Here is a 19252-nt window from a genome sequence, read left to right on the forward strand (position 1 = left end):
AGGAGGCAGGCAGCACACTGGATTTAACATGCCTGCCACCGCCTTCAAGCCTCCTGGTGGCTGGGGAGTGTTAAATGCAGCCCATGAGGTGTGAAAGTACCTGGTCAGTGAAATATTAGTCCCACAATTTCCAGAATAGAAATACAGGACGCAATTCAGCAGAGTCAAGTTAAAGTCCACTGAATGGCGCCTTGAGCAGGGTATTTCTTGGTGCCTGTGGCACCGAGAAAGATAAAACTCTTCAACGGCACTTTGCTGGTTTTGTTGGCCTTGCCAAGGAACTCTCCCTCGAGTCCTCTCTTTAAGTCATTTTGTGCATTAGCGAGCTGGGCTCTCCAGTGCAGGAAGGCTACTCGCAGATCAGGGCGCTATTTCTAAAAGCAGCCCTGATCTTTCAAATCCCCTCTGCACCCAACCACAGTTTGAGGACCCCCAGCTTCACACAACTCTTCTGGGGTACTCAAGGCCCCCTCCCTGCTCCCCTCATCCCACCTCTTATGGGCACGACCCCCCTGGGCCTGACCCCTGGCATGGGCAATCTGGCACCTGGGCACTGTGGCACTTTCAGGGTGCCAGGCTGACAGTGCTAAGGTGACCAGGTGCCAGAGAAAGTGCCTGGGTACCATCTTGCCCTGTCCACCCTGGGGCCTCAACTCCCAGCAAGACACCCCCCCCCCCCCCCCCGAGGTCCCATCACCATTGGTTCATGACTTTGTGAACCAGTAGCAAACGCCGCCTGGTTGAGGTCTTGCTTGCGAGGCCAGTGAATCCCGGGCCCCGGGTGAATTGGGCGAGTGCATATTTGAATGAGTTTCATGCCGTATTTACATATGCATGCCTGGACCTCACCCAGCAAGACAGCGAGATCCGGATCGTGGTGCACCGGCATTGAATCTCACGAAATGTTTCAAACATCGTGAATCTTGACCCAGGCCTCTCGCAAGATTCAACGGCCTCGTGCCAACACCTATCGGGCGCGAGGAGGCTGTTGGAATCGAGCCGACAATGTGTGTTGAATCTCTACACTGAGGTCAAGTCACTGTTTTTGGTGATGTGATAATGTTTTTGAGGAAGGTCATTAATTTGAGATACTGAGTGCAATTATGATTTGGTACATAAGACATGGGGAGCAGGAGAAAGAAAGATTAATTCATTTGTATGTAATCAGTGTGTGTCCAAATACAGCAACGTAGTGCATACTGTGTTGACTGAGGGTCAAGTATTATACTGACAATGTGATGAAACGTTAAGTTAAGTGAGAACAGTAGATATGTTCCCACCTCCCTTGTTCTGACTGACATCAGTTGGCGTGTCCCTTCTGATCAATACCCTGCGATCTCTGATAGAATATTTGTCTGTGCGCAAGTACCTTCCTCAAAGGCAAAACCTGACTGTGATGTCCTCATGACTACATAACCTGACAATGCTCATTGCTCATTCCTCACACAAGAATGATGGCACAAGGGTGAAGTACAGGGAGACTGACACCTGTGAAAATACACCTCAGCCAGAATCAGCCACTTCAGGAGAGGATGGAGTAAATTAGAGAGACAGGGAGTGAAGGATTCTGATAAATCTAATTAACAGCACCTAATAAGCCCAACATAGACATCTTTGTGTGATGAACAAACTTGTGTGGAGCAGTGCCCAGTTTGGCCAAATGGACTGATAAATGTTATGCCAACATGGTGGAGACTTATTAGACAAATTGTATCTCTTCTGTGACACTCAATTGAATAACTGTTGTGCTGTGAAAAATTCTCGGATATTTCCTGGAACAGTGTTCAGTGGCGCTGCTTACCTGCCGATGGATAAGATAGTGATCTCACTGGACCGGCTGTTCCGCATTCCCGCTTTGACAGGTTTTGTGGCGTTCCGGATGGCCGGATTCAGCAGAAGCTCCGGCCATTTCTTTTGACTGCAGCGCGTACAGCTGGATCCCAGCAGGGTTGCGGAGGTCTGCACAGTGTGAACGTGATGGTGTTTGCATAGCTTGGGAATGGTTATCAATGGAGCAAACCTGTAGACAAGGTGATGGGGAGGAGAAAACTATTAGTTTTACCAGTAAAGTAAATTTGAATAGCTTGGGTGCTGAACATGAGGGAAATGTAGTCAAGGATCATTCTGGGAAGGGGGGGGGGGGATATAAGCAAACTGGTCTGAGGTCCTTGGACCAATCTCAACCAAACTTGGTGGGATGATACCTTAGGTTTTTTATAGAGGTGTTGATATCTGACCACACCCGTCAGTGGGGGCGTTTGGCCTCCAGCATGGGTTCCCTTGGCCCTGCCTACTTTGTGTTCCTTTGTGTAATTACTTTGTGTAATTTAGATAAACTTTAACCAACCTTAAACATACATTCCAAGAAAGAATGAAACAGACTTAAGTCATAATTCTGCAACTTCCTTTCACATTTCATGCATTCTATTTCCTGCTATTTTGTTATTTTCAAGTAGGTTTATGTTCTGAGGCACTACACGTTATTATTTGGTACGGGAAAGTGACAGGAGGGACACAGAGCCAGAGTGAGGGAAGATGAAGAGGCTAGAGTACCGAGGCAAGAGGTTGACATGCCACCAAGGAATCCCGTTACTCTGGCTCAAGAAGGAAGAATGTCTAATGTGGTCTATCACAAAACATTTACTGTTCCAACAAACAGCGAAAATGCAGACAATGACCCTGAAAATGTCGACAATGAGATGTTTCCTTTGACACTGATGATGAAATATTTGGGGCGTGAATAAACTTTGAGGAAATTGGCGTAGCTGTGGACTATGGCCCAGAGGATTTTGAGAGTGACACACAGGATGTAGAGAATGATTAGGAGAACCCACATAGCAGAAATTGTAACGCTAATTAAAAGTAGAGAAAAACCAAGTAAAGCAAATTGAAGTAAATTCATTATGAAAATAAATATTTTTTGTCAAATAATATGATTATAATTTGTGAGAATTTAGGTCTATAGGGCGGGATTTTCCACTCCCTCCGCAGCGTGTTTTGCGGTGACGAAGGCTTCCCACAATTGGCCAGCAGCAAGATCTTCCAATCTCGCCACTGCCAACGGATTTTCCGTTACTCACACCATCCGTCGCCGGGCAACCCTTGGGGGGCGTGGGGGGAGATCCCACTGGCGGGGACGACTGTAAAATCCTGCTATTTTTGCTTCAAATTTGTGGGATCAAAATAGTTATTTAAATTAATTCTATAAAGGAAGGTATATAAGCCAATTGTTGAATGAAATCTGTTGGATGCGAAGAAATGCTTCAAATAAATTACCACATGCTGTGGTCTGATTTGCAACTTTAAAGCCTATTTCATTCAGCCCATTTGACGGCAGGGTGAATATTTCCGCTTATTACTTCATTAAAAACATATTTGTTTCCTTATTATTTAACACCCTACTTTAACTTTCTTGCCTCCATTTCCCAAATGGAGGACGCGTAGCCCAGTTTACCAATTAATAATGACTGCAATTAATTTTTCAGTGAATTCTGAATAATCGATAACAAAATAGGTGGTTATCAAAATGTACGACGGACCTGAAGTGAAACTATGAATGAGAACGCCAGATTTCAGGGGTTTGAATGGTTGAAAAGGCACAACATTTATTCATTTCAGTGATTCACAAAAGGGACAGCCAAAAACAGGACTGTGATCTGCAGACTATTGAGGGACCTTCAGTCAAAGATTTCACTAAATAAATAAGGAGAGCTCATCACCACCGAGGGTCGCTTTAAAATGGAACAGTCACAAAGAAATGCAATAAACATTTTCTTTACTATTCGTAGTCAAGAAATGAGTAAATGATAACAAGCTTCCACTGAAATAAGTGGGAAAATAATTGGACATGAATCCGGTAAATATTTGTAAGATAGGACGATTCTAGGTCAGTGTTTTTTTTTGTTGATTGAGCAATGCAGGCTGATGGGATCATCAGGTCAGCAATTAAAAGCTTTCCTAAAGTCAACGGGCTATCCATTTTGTTTTGGATTTAAGTCAATTTTCAGGCTAGTGGGAAACATTCAGACGCTGCTCAGCATGCTGTTGTAAGCAGCTGGTGATCTAACTGCAGAGGGATTCAGTTTTAGATTAATGGGACACTAAGTTTATTGTAGTACTTTGTGCAAGACACACAATCTCTACAAAATCCTTCATAGTATTATTTAGAAAGGCCGAATGATTATTCGCAATGAATGGAAAAGGGGTCTATCAGTGCCAAAATATTCCCAATTCTCCACCAATGTGCGTGTGCACCCAGTAATCTATACAGGGGGATGGCTGCCAGCCACTGATGCAATTTTCCTTTCTGTGCAAGTAACTCATACACTTGTGTGCAGCACCACGGTCACCAGAAACACTTGGCCAGGAGGCTATCCATCTAGTTTTCAAACACCATGTTTGTGACTGGGTAATTGTTGATGTGTCCAATGATTAATCACACTAAAAACTGCTGCTGCTGACTTTGTGGACTAACATCCTACTTGAAGATACTCTCTCAGAAAATAATTATTTTCAGGACGGACGGATGGCACATTGCTGCCTCAGTGCAGGGACATGGGTTCAATTCCCACCTCGGGTGACTATGTGGAGTTTACACTTTCTCTAAATTGCCCCCAGTGGGGTTACGGGGATAAAGTGGGGGATTGAGTCTACGTGGGGTGCTCTTTCATACATAGAATTTACAGTGCAGAAGGAGGCCATTCGGCCCATCGTGTCTGCACCGGCTCTTGGAAAGAGCACCCTACCCAAGGTTAACACCTCCACCCTATCCCCATAACCCAGTAACCCCACCCAACACCAAGGGCAATTTTGGACACTAAGGGCAATTTATCATGGCCAATCCACCTAACCTGCACATCTTTGGACTGTGGGAGGAAACCGGAGCACCCGGAGGAAACCCACGCACACACGGGGAGGATGTGCAGACTCCGCACAGACAGTGACCCAAGCCGGATTCGAACCTGGGACCATGGAGCTGTTAAGCGATTGTGCTATCCACAATGCTACCGTGTTGCCCTCTTTCAGAGGGCCGGTGAAGACATGAAGGGCCAAATGGCCTCCTTCTGCACTGTAGGGATTCCATGATTCTATGAAGTATGTCGATGTTAAAGACGGAATTATCTAATCCATGAAAGAAAAATTAATGAGTCGCTCACCATTGGTCTGTTTGCAAGATGTTGCAAACTTGCGTGGGGTAGTGTTGGGGGCTGGTGAGTTCTCCATCATTCTGTTTTGAATTTAGCTTGAGCTAAAGTTTCAATGTTGTCCAATAGATTGTTGAGATAGAGAAATGGCTCACATTGAGCCGTGAGGTAAGATGTAAAAGAGGCTAACAGCCTTGCCTGTGTGAAAAATGCAGCCCAGCAAAATGAGTTTTGTGGGAAAAGGCAGAGCAACAAATTGTACATCTGGACTTTTCACTGATAACACACTGTGTTGAACCAGCGAAAACATCACTCTCCAAGGGAGACTGATGCCTTGTTCATAAGAAAGAACTAAAATCCTGATAAAAAGAAGCTTCTGAGATTTCAACAGCGATAATCCAGGATCAATATTCGCTAGAAGTGACCGGGGCGGGTTTCTCCGGCCCGCAGTCGGGATTCTCAGTTTCGCCGGCCTGTCAATGGGGTTTCCCATTGTGGGGCAGCCCCATGCCGTCGGGAAACCCCCGGGCTACCAGCAAATCGGAGCATCCCGATGGTGTTCCGCACCAGAAATGGGTAGTATTCAGCCCCCTGAGTCTGGAAACTCAGAGACGAGTGCACCCTCCACAGCAGACTTGGCTAGTTCTTGCTACTGGGTAGTATTTTGAGTTCAGGTTGTGTGTCTTAAAACTTACGTGACTGTTCAAATAAGCGCATAACTAAAGTATTACTGAGTTAGATAAAGTTGTATTAAATAAAGTTTTTATTGAGTATAATCCACATTACGACTGATTTGTCTGCTTCAGTCAGTTAAAGCTTGTAGGGGCAACAACAAGATGCTCTATTGACTGTGACTCTTAAGGCTTCCTGTTGAATGTGTGACTGCATGAAATAATTCAGCTCTCGTGTAGGATGTGCGCGGGCTGGGGGCAGGGAGGGTGTTGTTCAAGGTCATAATAGTTGATCATCAGCCCGTTTTACAGACCTGATGTGCCCAGCTAGCGATGCTCTTGGCTTGCAGATTGACTCACGGGGCAGTGAAAGGTGAGGATGCGGCTTTCTATTCTGTCATTAAATTTTTATGATGTGGAGATGCCGGCGTTATACTGGGGTGAGCACAGTAAGAAGTCTTACAACACAAGGTTAAAGTCCAACAGGTTTGTTTCAAATCACTAGCTTTCGGAGCACTGCTCCTTCCTCAGGTAAATAAAGAGGTAGATTCCAGAAACATATATATAGACAAAGTCAAAGAGGCAAGATGATGCTTTGAATGAGAGCATTTGCAGGTAATTACGTCTTTACAGATCCAGAGAGAGGGGTAATCTCAGGTTAAAGAGGTGTGAATTGTCTCAAGCCAGGTCAGTTGGTAAGATTTCACAAGCCCAGGCCAGATGGTGGGGGATGAATGTAATGCGACATGAATCCAAGGTCCCGGTTGAGGCCGTACCCATGTATGCGGAACTTGGCTATAAGTTTCTGTTCGACGATTCTGCGTTGTCGTCTAGGTAGAGTCAGACGCTGCAGGAAAGGATGTCCCGAAGCGTGGTATATTGGCGAGACCATGCAGACGCTGCGACAACAGATGAACTGACATCGCACGGCAATCACCAGGCGGGAATGTTCCCTTCCAGTCGGAGAACACTTCAGCAGTCAAGGGCATTCAGCCTCTGATCTCCGGGTAAGCATTCTCCAAGGCAGCCTTCAGGACGTGCGATAATGCAGAATCGCTGAGGAGCTGAAAACGAAGTGGGAGGGGGAACTGATCGAAGACGGGACATGGGCTGATGCCCTGGAGAGGGTTAATTCTTCCTCCTCGTGTGCGCGGCTTAGCCTCATCCAATTCAAGGTGCTGCACTGGGCCCACATGACTGGGACGAGGATGAGTAGGTTCTTTGGGGGTGAGGACAGGTGTGTCAGGTGCTCGGGGAGTCCAGCGAACCATGCCCATATGTTCTGGGCATGCCCGGCACTGGAGGAGTTCTGGAAGGGGGTGGCGAGGACGGTGTCGAGGGTGGTGGGATCCAGGGTCAAGCCAGGATGGGGACTCGCGATTTTTGGGGTTGGGGTGGAGCCGGGAGTGCAGGAGGCGAAAGAGGCCGGTGTGCTGGCCTTTGCGTCCCTAGTAGCCCGGCGAAGGATCTTGCTACAATGGAAGGATGCGAGGCCCCCAAGCGTGGAGACCTGGATCAATGACATGGCGGGTTTCATTAAGCTAGAGAAGGTCAAATTCGCCCTGAGAGGGTCGGTACAAGGGTTCTTTAGGCGGTGGCAGCCTTTTCTCGACTTTCTGGCTCAACGATAGGGTACGGGGACAGCAGCAGCAGCAACCCGGGGAGGGAAAAGGGGAGGGAAAAGGGGGGGGCCGACAATGACTATGTTTGTTTATTTAATTTTAATATTTTTTAAGTTAGTTTGTTCATTAGGGTTGGGGGGGTGGGGGGATGTGATACATGCGCCGATACGGTCTGGGGGTGTCACAGTTATTATGGGTTATTTTGTTGCATTTCATTGTTTGTCGTTATGTTTTATATTTTCTGTAAAAAATTCCAATAAAAATTATATAAAAAAAAAAAATGCAGAATCGCTGAGCAGAAACTTATAACCAAGTTCCACACACGAGTGCGGCCTCAACCGGGACCTGGGATTCATGTTGCATTACATTCACCCCCCGCCATCTGGCCTGGGACTTTAACCTGGTGTTGTAAGACTTCTTACTGTATTAAATTTTTAAACAGCTGCGTTTGCAGCGGATTCAGAGCAACCACTTACTTTCCCAATAAGGTGGAGATGCCGGCGTTGGACTGGGGTGAGCACAATAAGAAGTCTTACAACACCAGGTTAAAGTCCAACAGGTTTGTTTCGAATCACTTGCTTTCGGAGGACTGCTCCTTCCTTCACCTGAGGAAGGAGCTGGGCTCCGAAAGCTAGTGATTTGAAACAAACCTGTTAGACTTTAACCTGGTGTTGTAAGACTTCTTACTGTACTTTCCTAATGATCATTCGACATCCAAAACCTATACTTCACTTACATTTTGGATGCACAAAGGAGCGGGATTTGAAACTTTGGGGAGTCCCAAGTCTCAAATGAATGCAGCAGAAAAGAATAAATAAAAAGAAAAATCAATTTATTATAAACGCTGCTTTTCAGGAATGGAAGAGCTCTCAGATAAGGCATTTACGCCTTGCGATTATTTAGGCGGGCAAACACTTCAGGTATTCGAAGGACATTTCTCCGCCCATTATTTTAAGATAAGCACTCAGGTTTTATTTTCAATGGTTCACTTTGTGTGAACATGGTCAGAGTTTGTCCACTTACGTTACCAACAAGGGTTTGTCAGCTGCAACATTTATGTTTGTTTTGTCAGAAATGCCCGTGGTTGCTTCTGTTAACTGAAAAACCGAGGGTAAAAATGTTCCCAGATCGGTAGAGTGCAGCAAATACCATAAACCCAAATGGTTCCGAGTCTGTAAGATAGGTGGGCTTGACCACCCTCCAGGATTGGTCTGGAGCCTCCAGGAGTTGAAGATCAATCTCCAGGACAGTGCTGCGTGCAATCCTGGAGAAAAATCTGCGGGACATGATAAAAGATTGTTTCTGTTTGCCATTTTCTTTGAAAAAATATCTTTACCAGGTGTAAGAATATTGAAAACGGAAACAAAAGACTGTTTGACAGACAGTCAAACATCATCCAGTTGGGTAATGCGTCTTTTCATTTTCCAGTTGGCGTTGGAAGGCCGTGCGTCACGAGGATGGATGTGTTGGCCAACTAATGGCTGGAGCGTGAGGCCAGAGCATGTGATGAAACCGCCAGGAATACATTTGATCACTGTTGGCGGCCCTAAAAGGGAACCACCTCGATGTTTCTGCCCCAGGGTAATGCAGACCTCGGGAAAAATCTCCCCTATCTGCAGTCCAGTCAGGCAGTCGAACATTATGCGAAGAATCTTCCATAACGTGGTGGAACACAATGTTGAGCATAACTTGCAAAGGGCGGTTTCCCTTCTGTTTCCATTTAATATTTATGGAACAGTTGAGAGGCAGCTTGTGAAAGAGTTGCATCACCGCGGCAACACAGGGCACAGTGCTTACACACGCTGGCATTGAAGGACCGCGCTGATCACTTCCAGAGATTTTGATCAGCCTTCTGGAAGTTTAACAGTGCCTTTCAGGTTAGTAGGTGTCAGTGCACTGGAATTGTGTTTCATCAAAATAAACGGTGCTCAGGGTGATGGTTATTAACGGTGGGAAATCAAAACACATTCCAATTTGATGCCATCATTGGGAGCATCAAGCATTGCCAGGTCTTGTATAAGATGCTCTGCTGAACGATGGTATGATTTGCACTGTGTTATTCACTGTAAAAGTTGTAAACACGTGTAGAGAATCCAGTTATGATTTTGGGAATAAGTAGTTGAAAGACTGGTGGCGCGATTCAATTTCCGGTTTTGGGCTGGTTTAGCGCGGTGTTTCTCAGCGGCTGCAGCACCGAGAAATATCTCGCTATTCAACGGCACCTTTGCTGTTTTCTCTCTGCCAAGACCGTACTGCTCGCCAGCAGGAAAATCTCCGCACAGGTCAGGATGCTAGTTTGGAATGCTGCCCCGATACTTACCCCCTTTCAGGCCCCCCTCCCATGGGAAGGCCCCCATGAACACCCCTCATCACCCTCTACCTGGTACCCCCTGGGCCTGATGCTTGCCAGTGTCAACCTGGCACCTGGACACCCTGGTACTTGCCTGGCCTTGCAGTGCCAAGCTTCCTGGCAGTCAGAGAGAGAGCCAGGGTGCCACCCTGCCCTGTCGCCAACTACCCAATGGCCTGGAAACCACACCCCAGGTGCCGTTACACCTGGTCACATTTGTGTGGACTACTGCTAAATGGCACCTTGGCGAGGGCGCCCAGGCACAGCTTTTGAGTCCTGGGCACCGGGTGAATCCACCAAACGTCTATTTAAATGAACAATTAGGCTCATTTAAATACGCTGATGTGGACCACGCCCAGTGAAAGCGAGATCCAGGTCGTGATGACTGGCGAGATTCCACTGAGCGTTGCAAATCTTGCAAGAGGCCTCTCACGAGATTCAATGACCTCTTCCCGACACCAGGTCAGGTGCGTCGAGGCCGCTGAAACATGTCCTGGATTTCTTCCCTCGAGGATCCCTGAACCTGAGACCATTCCTGAATGCATCAAGGTCACTTTGTTTTTATTTTTTGCTCACTAATGCATTTTTGTATCAGTCAACAGACAAGACATTCATCCTATCAAACTGAGCTGGATTTGAACCCTGGCCCCCAGCGGCAAATGGATAATGTGTTAAGTAATTCAATCCACAATAGGGCATCAGCACACAAAACAATCACAGACTGACATGGAACAATACCAACATGTATCAGTAGGGCAATTTCAGTGAGGTTCTACAACTCTAGCACGTTTTTACTCTGAAGCACAATTCTCCGTGGCTTGTATAGTTACTGAAAGAACAAAAGAGTGAATTTGTTTAAAGCAGAAGTTTGTTAGGGCAGACAGTCTGAATCCCACAGGTGGAGGGGAGGGGGGGGGGGGGGGGGGGGGGGGGTGCGGGAACAGGGGAGAGAATCCATTTCAAAATGTCTTATCAGAAATAATAGTGGAAGCAAAATCCATTTGGCAGGAAGTTGATAAATGTTAGGAAATTAATTTAAACAGTGGGAAAGACGGGCATTGGATTGGGATGAAGTGGATAACTCATGCTGACAGCTAGTATTTATGTGATGGGATGTCTTGCTGGGCTATAAAATTCTACAGTCCCGGCTATAAAATTCTACAGTCCCGATTTTAATCTGATCTACGCAATAGGAATGGGGTGGGTTCAGGTCAGACACCCATTGTAAACACTACATAATTATCACCTATCGCTGATTTCAACTAAGAGTAAAATCAAATGGGGCATAAAATGGGCGTCCAACTCAGTTTCCTCCAGATCCCAGGGTGGGTTAGGTTAAATTCGACCTTGCGACCCCATATTTGAATGCACCCGTGTGAAAGAGAACTTACTTTTCTTCCACATTCATATTGGTGATTTCGGACATGTTTCTGGTGATCCCTTCCCTCCTCTCATGCTCCTTTAACATCTCATCCAAGGCCGCAGCATTTTCTGTTGGGAAGAAAAGAACGTGACCCTGGCTGCATTAGAAGAAGAAGAACAGTACAGCACAGAACAGGCCCTTCGGCCCTCGATGTTGTGCCGAGCAATGATCACCCTACTCAAACTCACGTATCCATCCTATACCCGTAACCCAACAACTCCCCCTTAACCTTACTTTTTAGGACACTACGGGCAATTTAGCATGGCCAATCCACCTAACCCGCACATCTTTGGACTGTGGGAGGAAACCGGAGCACCCAGAGGAAACCCACGCACACACGGGGAGGACGTGCAGACTCCGCACAGACAGTGACCCAGCCGGGAATCGAACCTGGGACCCTGGAGCTGTGAAGCATTGATGCTAACCACTATGCTACCGTGCTGCCTTCATTTACTATAATTATTTCTCAAAGATCTGAAGCAAAATTGTTACAACTGGCATTGAACATGAAATAATCTACAAACTAGTTTAATTAGTCTGTGTTAACTCAACACCTGTTTAGAAAATCCAATGATATTCTAAAGGAACTGTGTTTCAGCTGAATCGCAATATCCCGAAGTACAACAACAACAGGATGCATCGAACAGCTCAAGTTATTTTATGCCTTTTTTGACACCTCACTCATCTATATACAAGAATTGTGGGCAACACAAAAGGCAACTAATGTGAAGTGAATTCATACATTGTCTAATGCTATTGATTATGGAAGAAGACTTCTAATGTGTTGATTAAATGGGTGGAACAATAGTTAGCACTGCTGCCTCACAGCACCAAGGGCCCGGATCCAATTCCGGCCTTGGGTGACTGTCTGTGTGGAGTCTGCACTTTCTTCCCATTTCTGCGTGGGTTTCCTCAGGATGATCCGGTTTCCTCCCACAGTCCAAAGATGTGCCAATTAGGTGGATTGGATGTGCTAAATTACCCCTGAGCATCCAAAGATGTGCAGGTTAGGTGGACTGGCCATGCTAAATTGCCCCTCAGTGTTCAGGGATCTGCAGGTTAGGTTATGGTGATAGGGCGGGGGAGTGGACCTGGGTAGAGTGCTCTTTCAGAGGGCTGGTGCAGACACAATGGGCTGAATGGCCTCCTTCAGCACTGTAGGGATTCTCTGATTCTCAACTACAAAGGCAGATGGATAAGTCCACCACAGGAAGGGACTGGCTGCACTATTCTGCACTACACTTAAAAATTATCCACAGAAATAAATGGAGATGTTACCACAATTGTTTGAAGTTGACATCACAAATAAATTGGGAACCAGTTTGGACTTTAAGTTCTTGCACACAATGGACAAGCTCATCTGCACTCAATACCATTGGGAGTTCAGTTTATATTCAAAGAGGAATTTTCCTCCGGTTGCTATCTATAACAGCATCATGGGCGGGATTTTCCGGTCGTGTCCACCCCAAGACTGGAATATCCCACCTGAGGCTAATGCACCTATAAATGTTCTGTCAAATTGACCCTCATAAAAGGACCTGAAAATTTCCTCTGTCCTGTATGTCAAAAATGTCCTTTTAGAAACAGTTTGCGATGCGGAACAGGTGTAATATTCACAAACATATTAATGATGTTACCACACATAACAAGCAAAGGAAATTCTTACCACACAGGTGACACATCTTTATTTACTGGATAAACAGGCAAAAGTTTCATCTTCTCTCTCCCATGTCCTTTACTTTGTGAGAATCAACACGCAGGTGGCTGTCAGATTCAGGGCTGGATTTGGGATCCCAACATTGGGACCAAATTGCGGTCCTGCTCCTTCACTTGCTGGAAGCCAGACCACAGGAGCCATTCTCCTATAGCCGGCCCCCTAATTGGGTGCCTCCCATGGTCACTGTTCAATCACAGAGCTGGCTGCCCTGGAGCCTTGTTGTGCCCCACAGTGGAGATAGGCACTGCCCGGGCAGGTGGGAGATCTGGAGTGTGCTTCAAAATGGCAGCGCCCTCGGAAGGAAAATTGAAATGACTTCTGCAGCCTGAGGAAGGCAGACGGCCCCACGGCACAGAAGGAAAAGCCAGCTGGGAGGTATCACAGGGCCAGCCACTCCTTCCTTGAACCCATTGTTATGGACCAAGGTTTAGAGAACCCCAAAGTGTGTCATGGAGTTCACCTGACCCACAACTTTTAATAGATTGTGGTATGGGGAGCACACAGCCCACTTTACAGGTGTGGTACAACAGAAATGGAAAAGTTTTTTAAAGCAATGTTTATTCTATGAACTCAAGTTAACCTTTTTAAAACATAGTGAACATCTTAGCAACCATTAATTCAAATACAACCCCCAAAGACTACAACACTAAGTAAACCTTTAAGCATTCCTTTTTAACATCCAGCCAACTTAAAAACAAAACCCTTATCAGAAGCACATCAGGTTAAAGTCACTACTGTTATTAGTTTCAAATCACCAGGATCGATTTACAGTCTTTAGATTACAGAGAGAGATTCATAAACCTTCTGGCTGTGACTGCAGCTGTCCAGCTCTGAAAACAAAACTAAAACACACCCTGCAGCCTGCTCAAAAACGAAAGTAAAAAGCTGACAGACAGCCCAGCTCCACCCACTATCTGACATCACTGCAGTAATAAACACCCATTTCTTAAAGGTACTCTCACTGCAGATATTTATGTACACACCCATTTATAAACACCAATTTCTTAAAAGTACTCTCAAATGACATTATGTCTGCAGAGCAAAGGGCCTCTGGCTCCAATGGTCCTCTCTCGTGCTGCAAGGAAGCTGCCTCCAATAAGGCCATCCGCATGGGGACTGGAAAAGCTGCTGGCTTGTGACGTTTAAAGGCGGTCAGAGAAAAATCATATTCATCCCCTTTCCCTGAGCTCCAGGACGGTGCACGGAAAAGTAAACAAAAACAACTTTATTCATGTAGTGTCTTTAACGTAATGAATGTCACAGGAAGCTTCACAGGAGCATTATAAAACAAAGCATAATAACGAGCCGTATAACAGAATTAGAGGAGCTCAGATATCTCGGTGGGTTATGGGATTGGATTAAATAAAAGAGACAGGGAGAAAAGACGAGGCAATATTATTGCAACCCTCCCAAACCAAGAAAGGCTTTGGCAAGGCAGTTTTGCTGCATCTAGTAGGTAAGGAGAAAAGCATTTACCTCCTGGATCCAACAGTCCTCACCTTCATTTAGCTGTTGGGCTTCCCAAGGTTTGGTACGGTGGAGTGGACATAGATGAGCAGCAGCGACCTTATTGAATAGCTGAGCAGTTTTGAATAGTCAACCCAGATTAACTTATATTAATAATTAGGAACTCCCATCTGCCTACCTACCATGGCAACTTGAATTGATCAGAATAAAATAATCGCATGCCAACCTTTCTTCTCTGTGATCAGCCGTACCAGGACACCAATGGTGTCTTCATTGGATTCATCGGATGTGAAGGGATCTCCATTGATAGCAGCTGTAAAACAGAAGAAAATGAAGAGACTTAATGCAGAATTGAACTACTTTTAGCAGCAGCTAACCTGTTCACTGTGGAGTCTTTCTGATTGTCTGACTTTCAGGGATGATTTTCTAATTTGCTGCATTGGGTAACTATGGTTACATGCCTGTGAGTTCCCAATACAATGGCCTGAATTCTTCGCCATCGGAGGTCTCTGTTCCTGGCTGCAATGCACCCACACCCGCGGGTTTCCCAGCGGCGTGCGGCAGCTACAATGGGAAATTCCACTGACAAGCAGTGGGAAAAGAGAACCCCACCACCAACGAATGGCGCACCGCCAAGAAATACATTCTGCTGTGCTCAAAGCAGCAATATTATGCCTACATGCAACACTACAAAGCCTTGCTTCACCCATGGGACCATGTGAGCCTTGATAGTTAGGCCAATGGCCAGATGTGATTCTTTGTTTGGAGTTTCGACCATGACGGTCAGGAAGCAGGCACCATGGCACCAAACACCTGGTAATTGAGCATCATGATCACAAGTTGTAGATACTGGAAATAATTATTTCAGAACTTCCTGTTTTCTGATGCGGTGCACCCCTGTCAGCAGCAGGATTCTCCGTCCCGCCAGCCGGCCAATGGGGTTTCCCATTGAGGGCAGCCCCACGCCTTCGAGAAATCCCCGGGTGTGGGTGCGCTGCCGGCTCAACAGAGAACCCCGATAGTGGAGAATCCAGCCCAGGCTCTTTTGCATCCATAGACAGTAGGCCTCAGTTTACTATCACATCCAAAATGAAACAGTGCAGCACTTATTCAATAGTATACTAGAGCGTCAGTCTCGATTGTTATGCTCAAGTCCTGGCCTTCAACTCACAACTGCATGACTCAGAGGCAAGAGATGCTAATGAGCCCATTACTGACACAAAACTAAGATAAGCACTAAAATTGATTTTAGCACCACTGGGCTACAGAGGAAAAATGAAACTTACAAGGATCTATGCTCCAATCACTGCTGAACAGCAAGCATCCTAATGTAAATTACGGTGAGAACAGAACCTGGCTTGGACATGAAGTCTTCACCGTGGAATAACCTGTCAACATTTATGGACAACGTACACTGAGTCACTGTAGCAAGATAGGCTACTGATGTCCATGGAAGCATACCTTAGTTGGAGTCAGTACCTTCAGGCAAGGATGGAAGAGGAAGCAACAAATATATGGGCACTAAATAGATGACATTAAAAGCTACTGCTGAAGATTAAATAAGCACCTTGGAGCTGGTGCCATAGTAGAGTAGAGGATGTATTAAATGCTGTTCTCTATGGTCAGTCATTGAGAAGTTCAGGGGCATGACTAATTCTTGGCTTCCATTTTCTATTTGATCTTAAGGTTTAGACAAAATTGACAGGTCAGAACCTACTGCCCATCCCTAGTTTCCTGAGGGCAATGTAACAACTATGCAGAGTGAGACTGGCGTCACATGTAGGCCAGACTAGGGTGGCAGGTTCTGAAGGCTATTGGTCAGTTGGGTTCTTACAGCAGACCAGCACAATGGCCTCTTGCACTGTAGGGATTTGATGATTCTATAACCACGAGACCTTCTGAGATTAGCAACTCACCATACGAGCAGTACACATGCCATGGATCTCTAAACAAAAACTAGCTTTGAAATACACAAAAGCCTGGGTCAAACCTAAAGTGAGATATTTCGCAATTGTTTCAGAAAGAGAGCAAAGAATCTTCTTGGACTGTTGGCAAAATTCTTTGTTGACTATGTGCCTATAATGCACTTTTATATCATTGAATCCTGCAGTTTTCCATCACTGTCAACTCAAGTGACCTTAGGTCAATGTATTTGGCAAAGACATTACACTGTCTATTTTCCCATTGAGCACGGGCTGCAATGCCATAATACCCCTGGGGTTCAACATTCTGTTTACTCCATTGTGACCTTGGACAAGACCGAGTAATTATCTCCCCATTAGATTTTCCATTACCTAAGAATATCTTAGGTTTGCACGAGTACAGGATGGGAATTTGACAGAATTAACACGGGGTTTCACTTCTCCCAATCACATTGCAAAATGTTCTTCAATTGCTTTGGTCACGTTGCATCATGGATAAATTGTTAATATTTGTGTTCAAGCAGAACATTCTTTTAACCTAAATTGTTCACATCCTCTATTAAAGATAGGCTACAGTTCAATGGTTACCAGCAGCCCTCAGTGTTAGCCATTTTATCGTGGTACCAGATATCACAGCAAGGCACAAATTAGTCATTGAATAACTATTGGGGAAAGAAAAACATGGTTGATATGTTTTGACTGCTGACATGTATCACCCTCACTGTCCTCAAATAGCAACCGGTTCTTCCTAGTGTATGTAGCTCAGCATACACTGCATTTAAAAACTGGACCATTGAGGCTTAATTTATCGATCACTTTACTTAGCTGCAGGAACTGGGGCTGTGCAGTAAATGCAAGTGTTTTCTATTACTTGCTGAACCTATGCTGATCAGGTTAGAAATCTTTGATTCCAGTCTGAATAATTTTGAAACCTAAGAGCCTGAATCTTTATGAAGTCGGTGCATGCGGTGGGGAGGGGGTGGATTTTCCATTCGCTTTTGAATATCACAAGCGAATCAGATTCTGCGATCCTTTCATGCAGAAGCCAGAAACCGCATGTGTAAAAGAAATGTTTCCTCCTGTTGACTCTTGTTCTTTTGCCATTCACCCTTAATGTCTTTGGTGTGTATACTCACTCTGGGTGCAGTTTTATAGCCCCTCCCCCCCCCTCTTAGGGCTTTCCGGTCCCGCCGAAGTCAATGGGCTTTTGAATGGCTCGCCCCATTTTCCAGCCCTGCCACACACCGTGACTGGGACGTAAAATTCCACCTTCTGCGTTTAAATGATTGAAAGCTTGCCGTTTCCTGCGGTATCTTCTCATGGAACTGCTGGTACTGGCTGTGTCCTGCAGCCTCACAACATTGGGCAGTAAGGTGAGAAGGGGCACAGTGCCGGAAGCCAGGCCCACACGTCAAGCCCTCCGTTGCTCAAGTTTACTCCCAGCGGAGGAGGGAGCTGTGCACCTTCTCATTCTTTGATCTTGCATGTCGACAAGAGCTGATGGTTCAGCCAGAAGCAGCACTTAAACCAGCGACAATACAGGAGGGAGCGACTGACCGAAAATTTTAAATCAAGCCCTGAATCCGCTGCAGGATTTCCTGTGAACAGGGAGCTGAAAGGCTGGTTGTGGATGGTGGACAGGGGGAGGCCATTGAGCTTCAGTCTGCATGGAAAAATAAACGGAATGTGACCCCAAAACAAATGTAATTATTTAGAGCAGTGGCCTTGGCCATCGACCTTCAGGACAGCTTTTCAGCTGTATTGTTCTTTTGATGTTATCAGCATTCTTCAAGCTTTCACGTATGAGAGGAGGATTTTAAATCAATACTAAAATGGCCAAGGAATGGAGTAATTTACCATTTTCTTCTTTATCAGGAAGGCATAAATACTCAACCTTATTTCTTTTCTTTAAGCAAATCAATTCTCAATCACTGAGGCGGACTTATTTTTGGGGCTCCGTTCTCTCCCTCTTTGCAGGGACCCCACGTCATGCCCCGCCCCAATGGCGTCAAACATTGGCAACAATGATGTCGAGCTCCATCCCAATGGCATTGAGACCTGCCCTCAATGACGTTGAGCCCACCCATAATGGCATCGGGCCCCACGCACAATGATGACGAGCCCTATCTACAATGATGTTGAGCCCGCCCTCAATGATATTGAGTCCTGCCCACAATGATATTGAGCCCTGCCCATAAGGACATTGAGCCCCGCCCACAAGGACATTGAGCCCCGCCCACAATGGCATTGAGCCCCATGCACAATGATGACGAGCCCTATCTACAATGATGTTGAGCCCGCCCTCAAATGATATTGAGTCCTGCCCACAATGATATTGAGCCCTGCCCATAAGGACATTGAGCCCCATGCACAATGATGACGAGCCCTATCTACAATGATGTTGAGCCCCCCCCTCAATGATATTGAGTCCTGCCCACAATGGTATTGAGCCCTGCCCACAAGGACATTGAGCCCCGCCCACAATGGCATTGAGCCCCATGCACAATGATGACGAGCCCCATCCACAATGACATCAATGCCCTCCTGTCTCTGCTCACCCTCAGCTCACATAATGCAAGGCACAGAAACCCAGAGTCCTGCCCTCGTTGCGTTGTCCGGTTGTTACCCAGCCCAGCCCTCTCACTTTCAGCCCTAGCCTCTGGCCCTGACCGGGCTACCCCACTCACACTGGCTGCTGCTCCCACATTCCCTGAGACATGACGCTGGTGCTTGCCTGGCCTTCTTCGCACCTCCTGACAGCTGCTCTGCTCACCTCTCAGCTCTCGCTCGGGTGGCTGGGCCTCGACCCGAGATGACCGCGTGTGTTACTGGCCGGCTGCCTGGTTGCTTTTGCTGGTTTTATGGCTTGGTTGGTCTCTGGTCTTTTTGGTTGGTTGCCTGCCCGCCCTCCTCAGCCTTGGCCTGGAGTCAAAAGT

General features: G+C 46.2%; 1 protein-coding gene and 1 non-coding gene across 5 annotated transcripts in view; both read right to left on the minus strand.

Annotated features, from left to right (window-relative positions):
* Positions 1 to 19252, minus strand: part of relt (RELT TNF receptor) — a 77270-nt gene that overhangs the window by 14140 nt on the left and 43878 nt on the right. For all 4 annotated transcript variants that reach the window (XM_038818512.1, XM_038818511.1, XM_038818509.1 and 1 more), the window contains 3 exons: positions 14621 to 14707; positions 11179 to 11278; positions 1802 to 2020 (listed from right to left, as the gene is read on the minus strand). In XM_038818512.1, the coding sequence (XP_038674440.1) occupies positions 1802 to 2020; positions 11179 to 11278; positions 14621 to 14707 (406 nt within the window). The remainder of the gene's footprint in view (positions 1 to 1801; positions 2021 to 11178; positions 11279 to 14620; positions 14708 to 19252) is intronic.
* On the minus strand, positions 11796 to 11929 carry LOC119977932. Its single transcript, XR_005463328.1, has one exon. It is a non-coding gene; the product is annotated as a small nucleolar RNA SNORA13 (small nucleolar RNA).

The sequence above is a fragment of the Scyliorhinus canicula genome, chromosome 14 (assembly GCF_902713615.1).
Source record: "Scyliorhinus canicula chromosome 14, sScyCan1.1, whole genome shotgun sequence".
Lineage (NCBI taxonomy): Eukaryota > Metazoa > Chordata > Chondrichthyes > Carcharhiniformes > Scyliorhinidae > Scyliorhinus > Scyliorhinus canicula.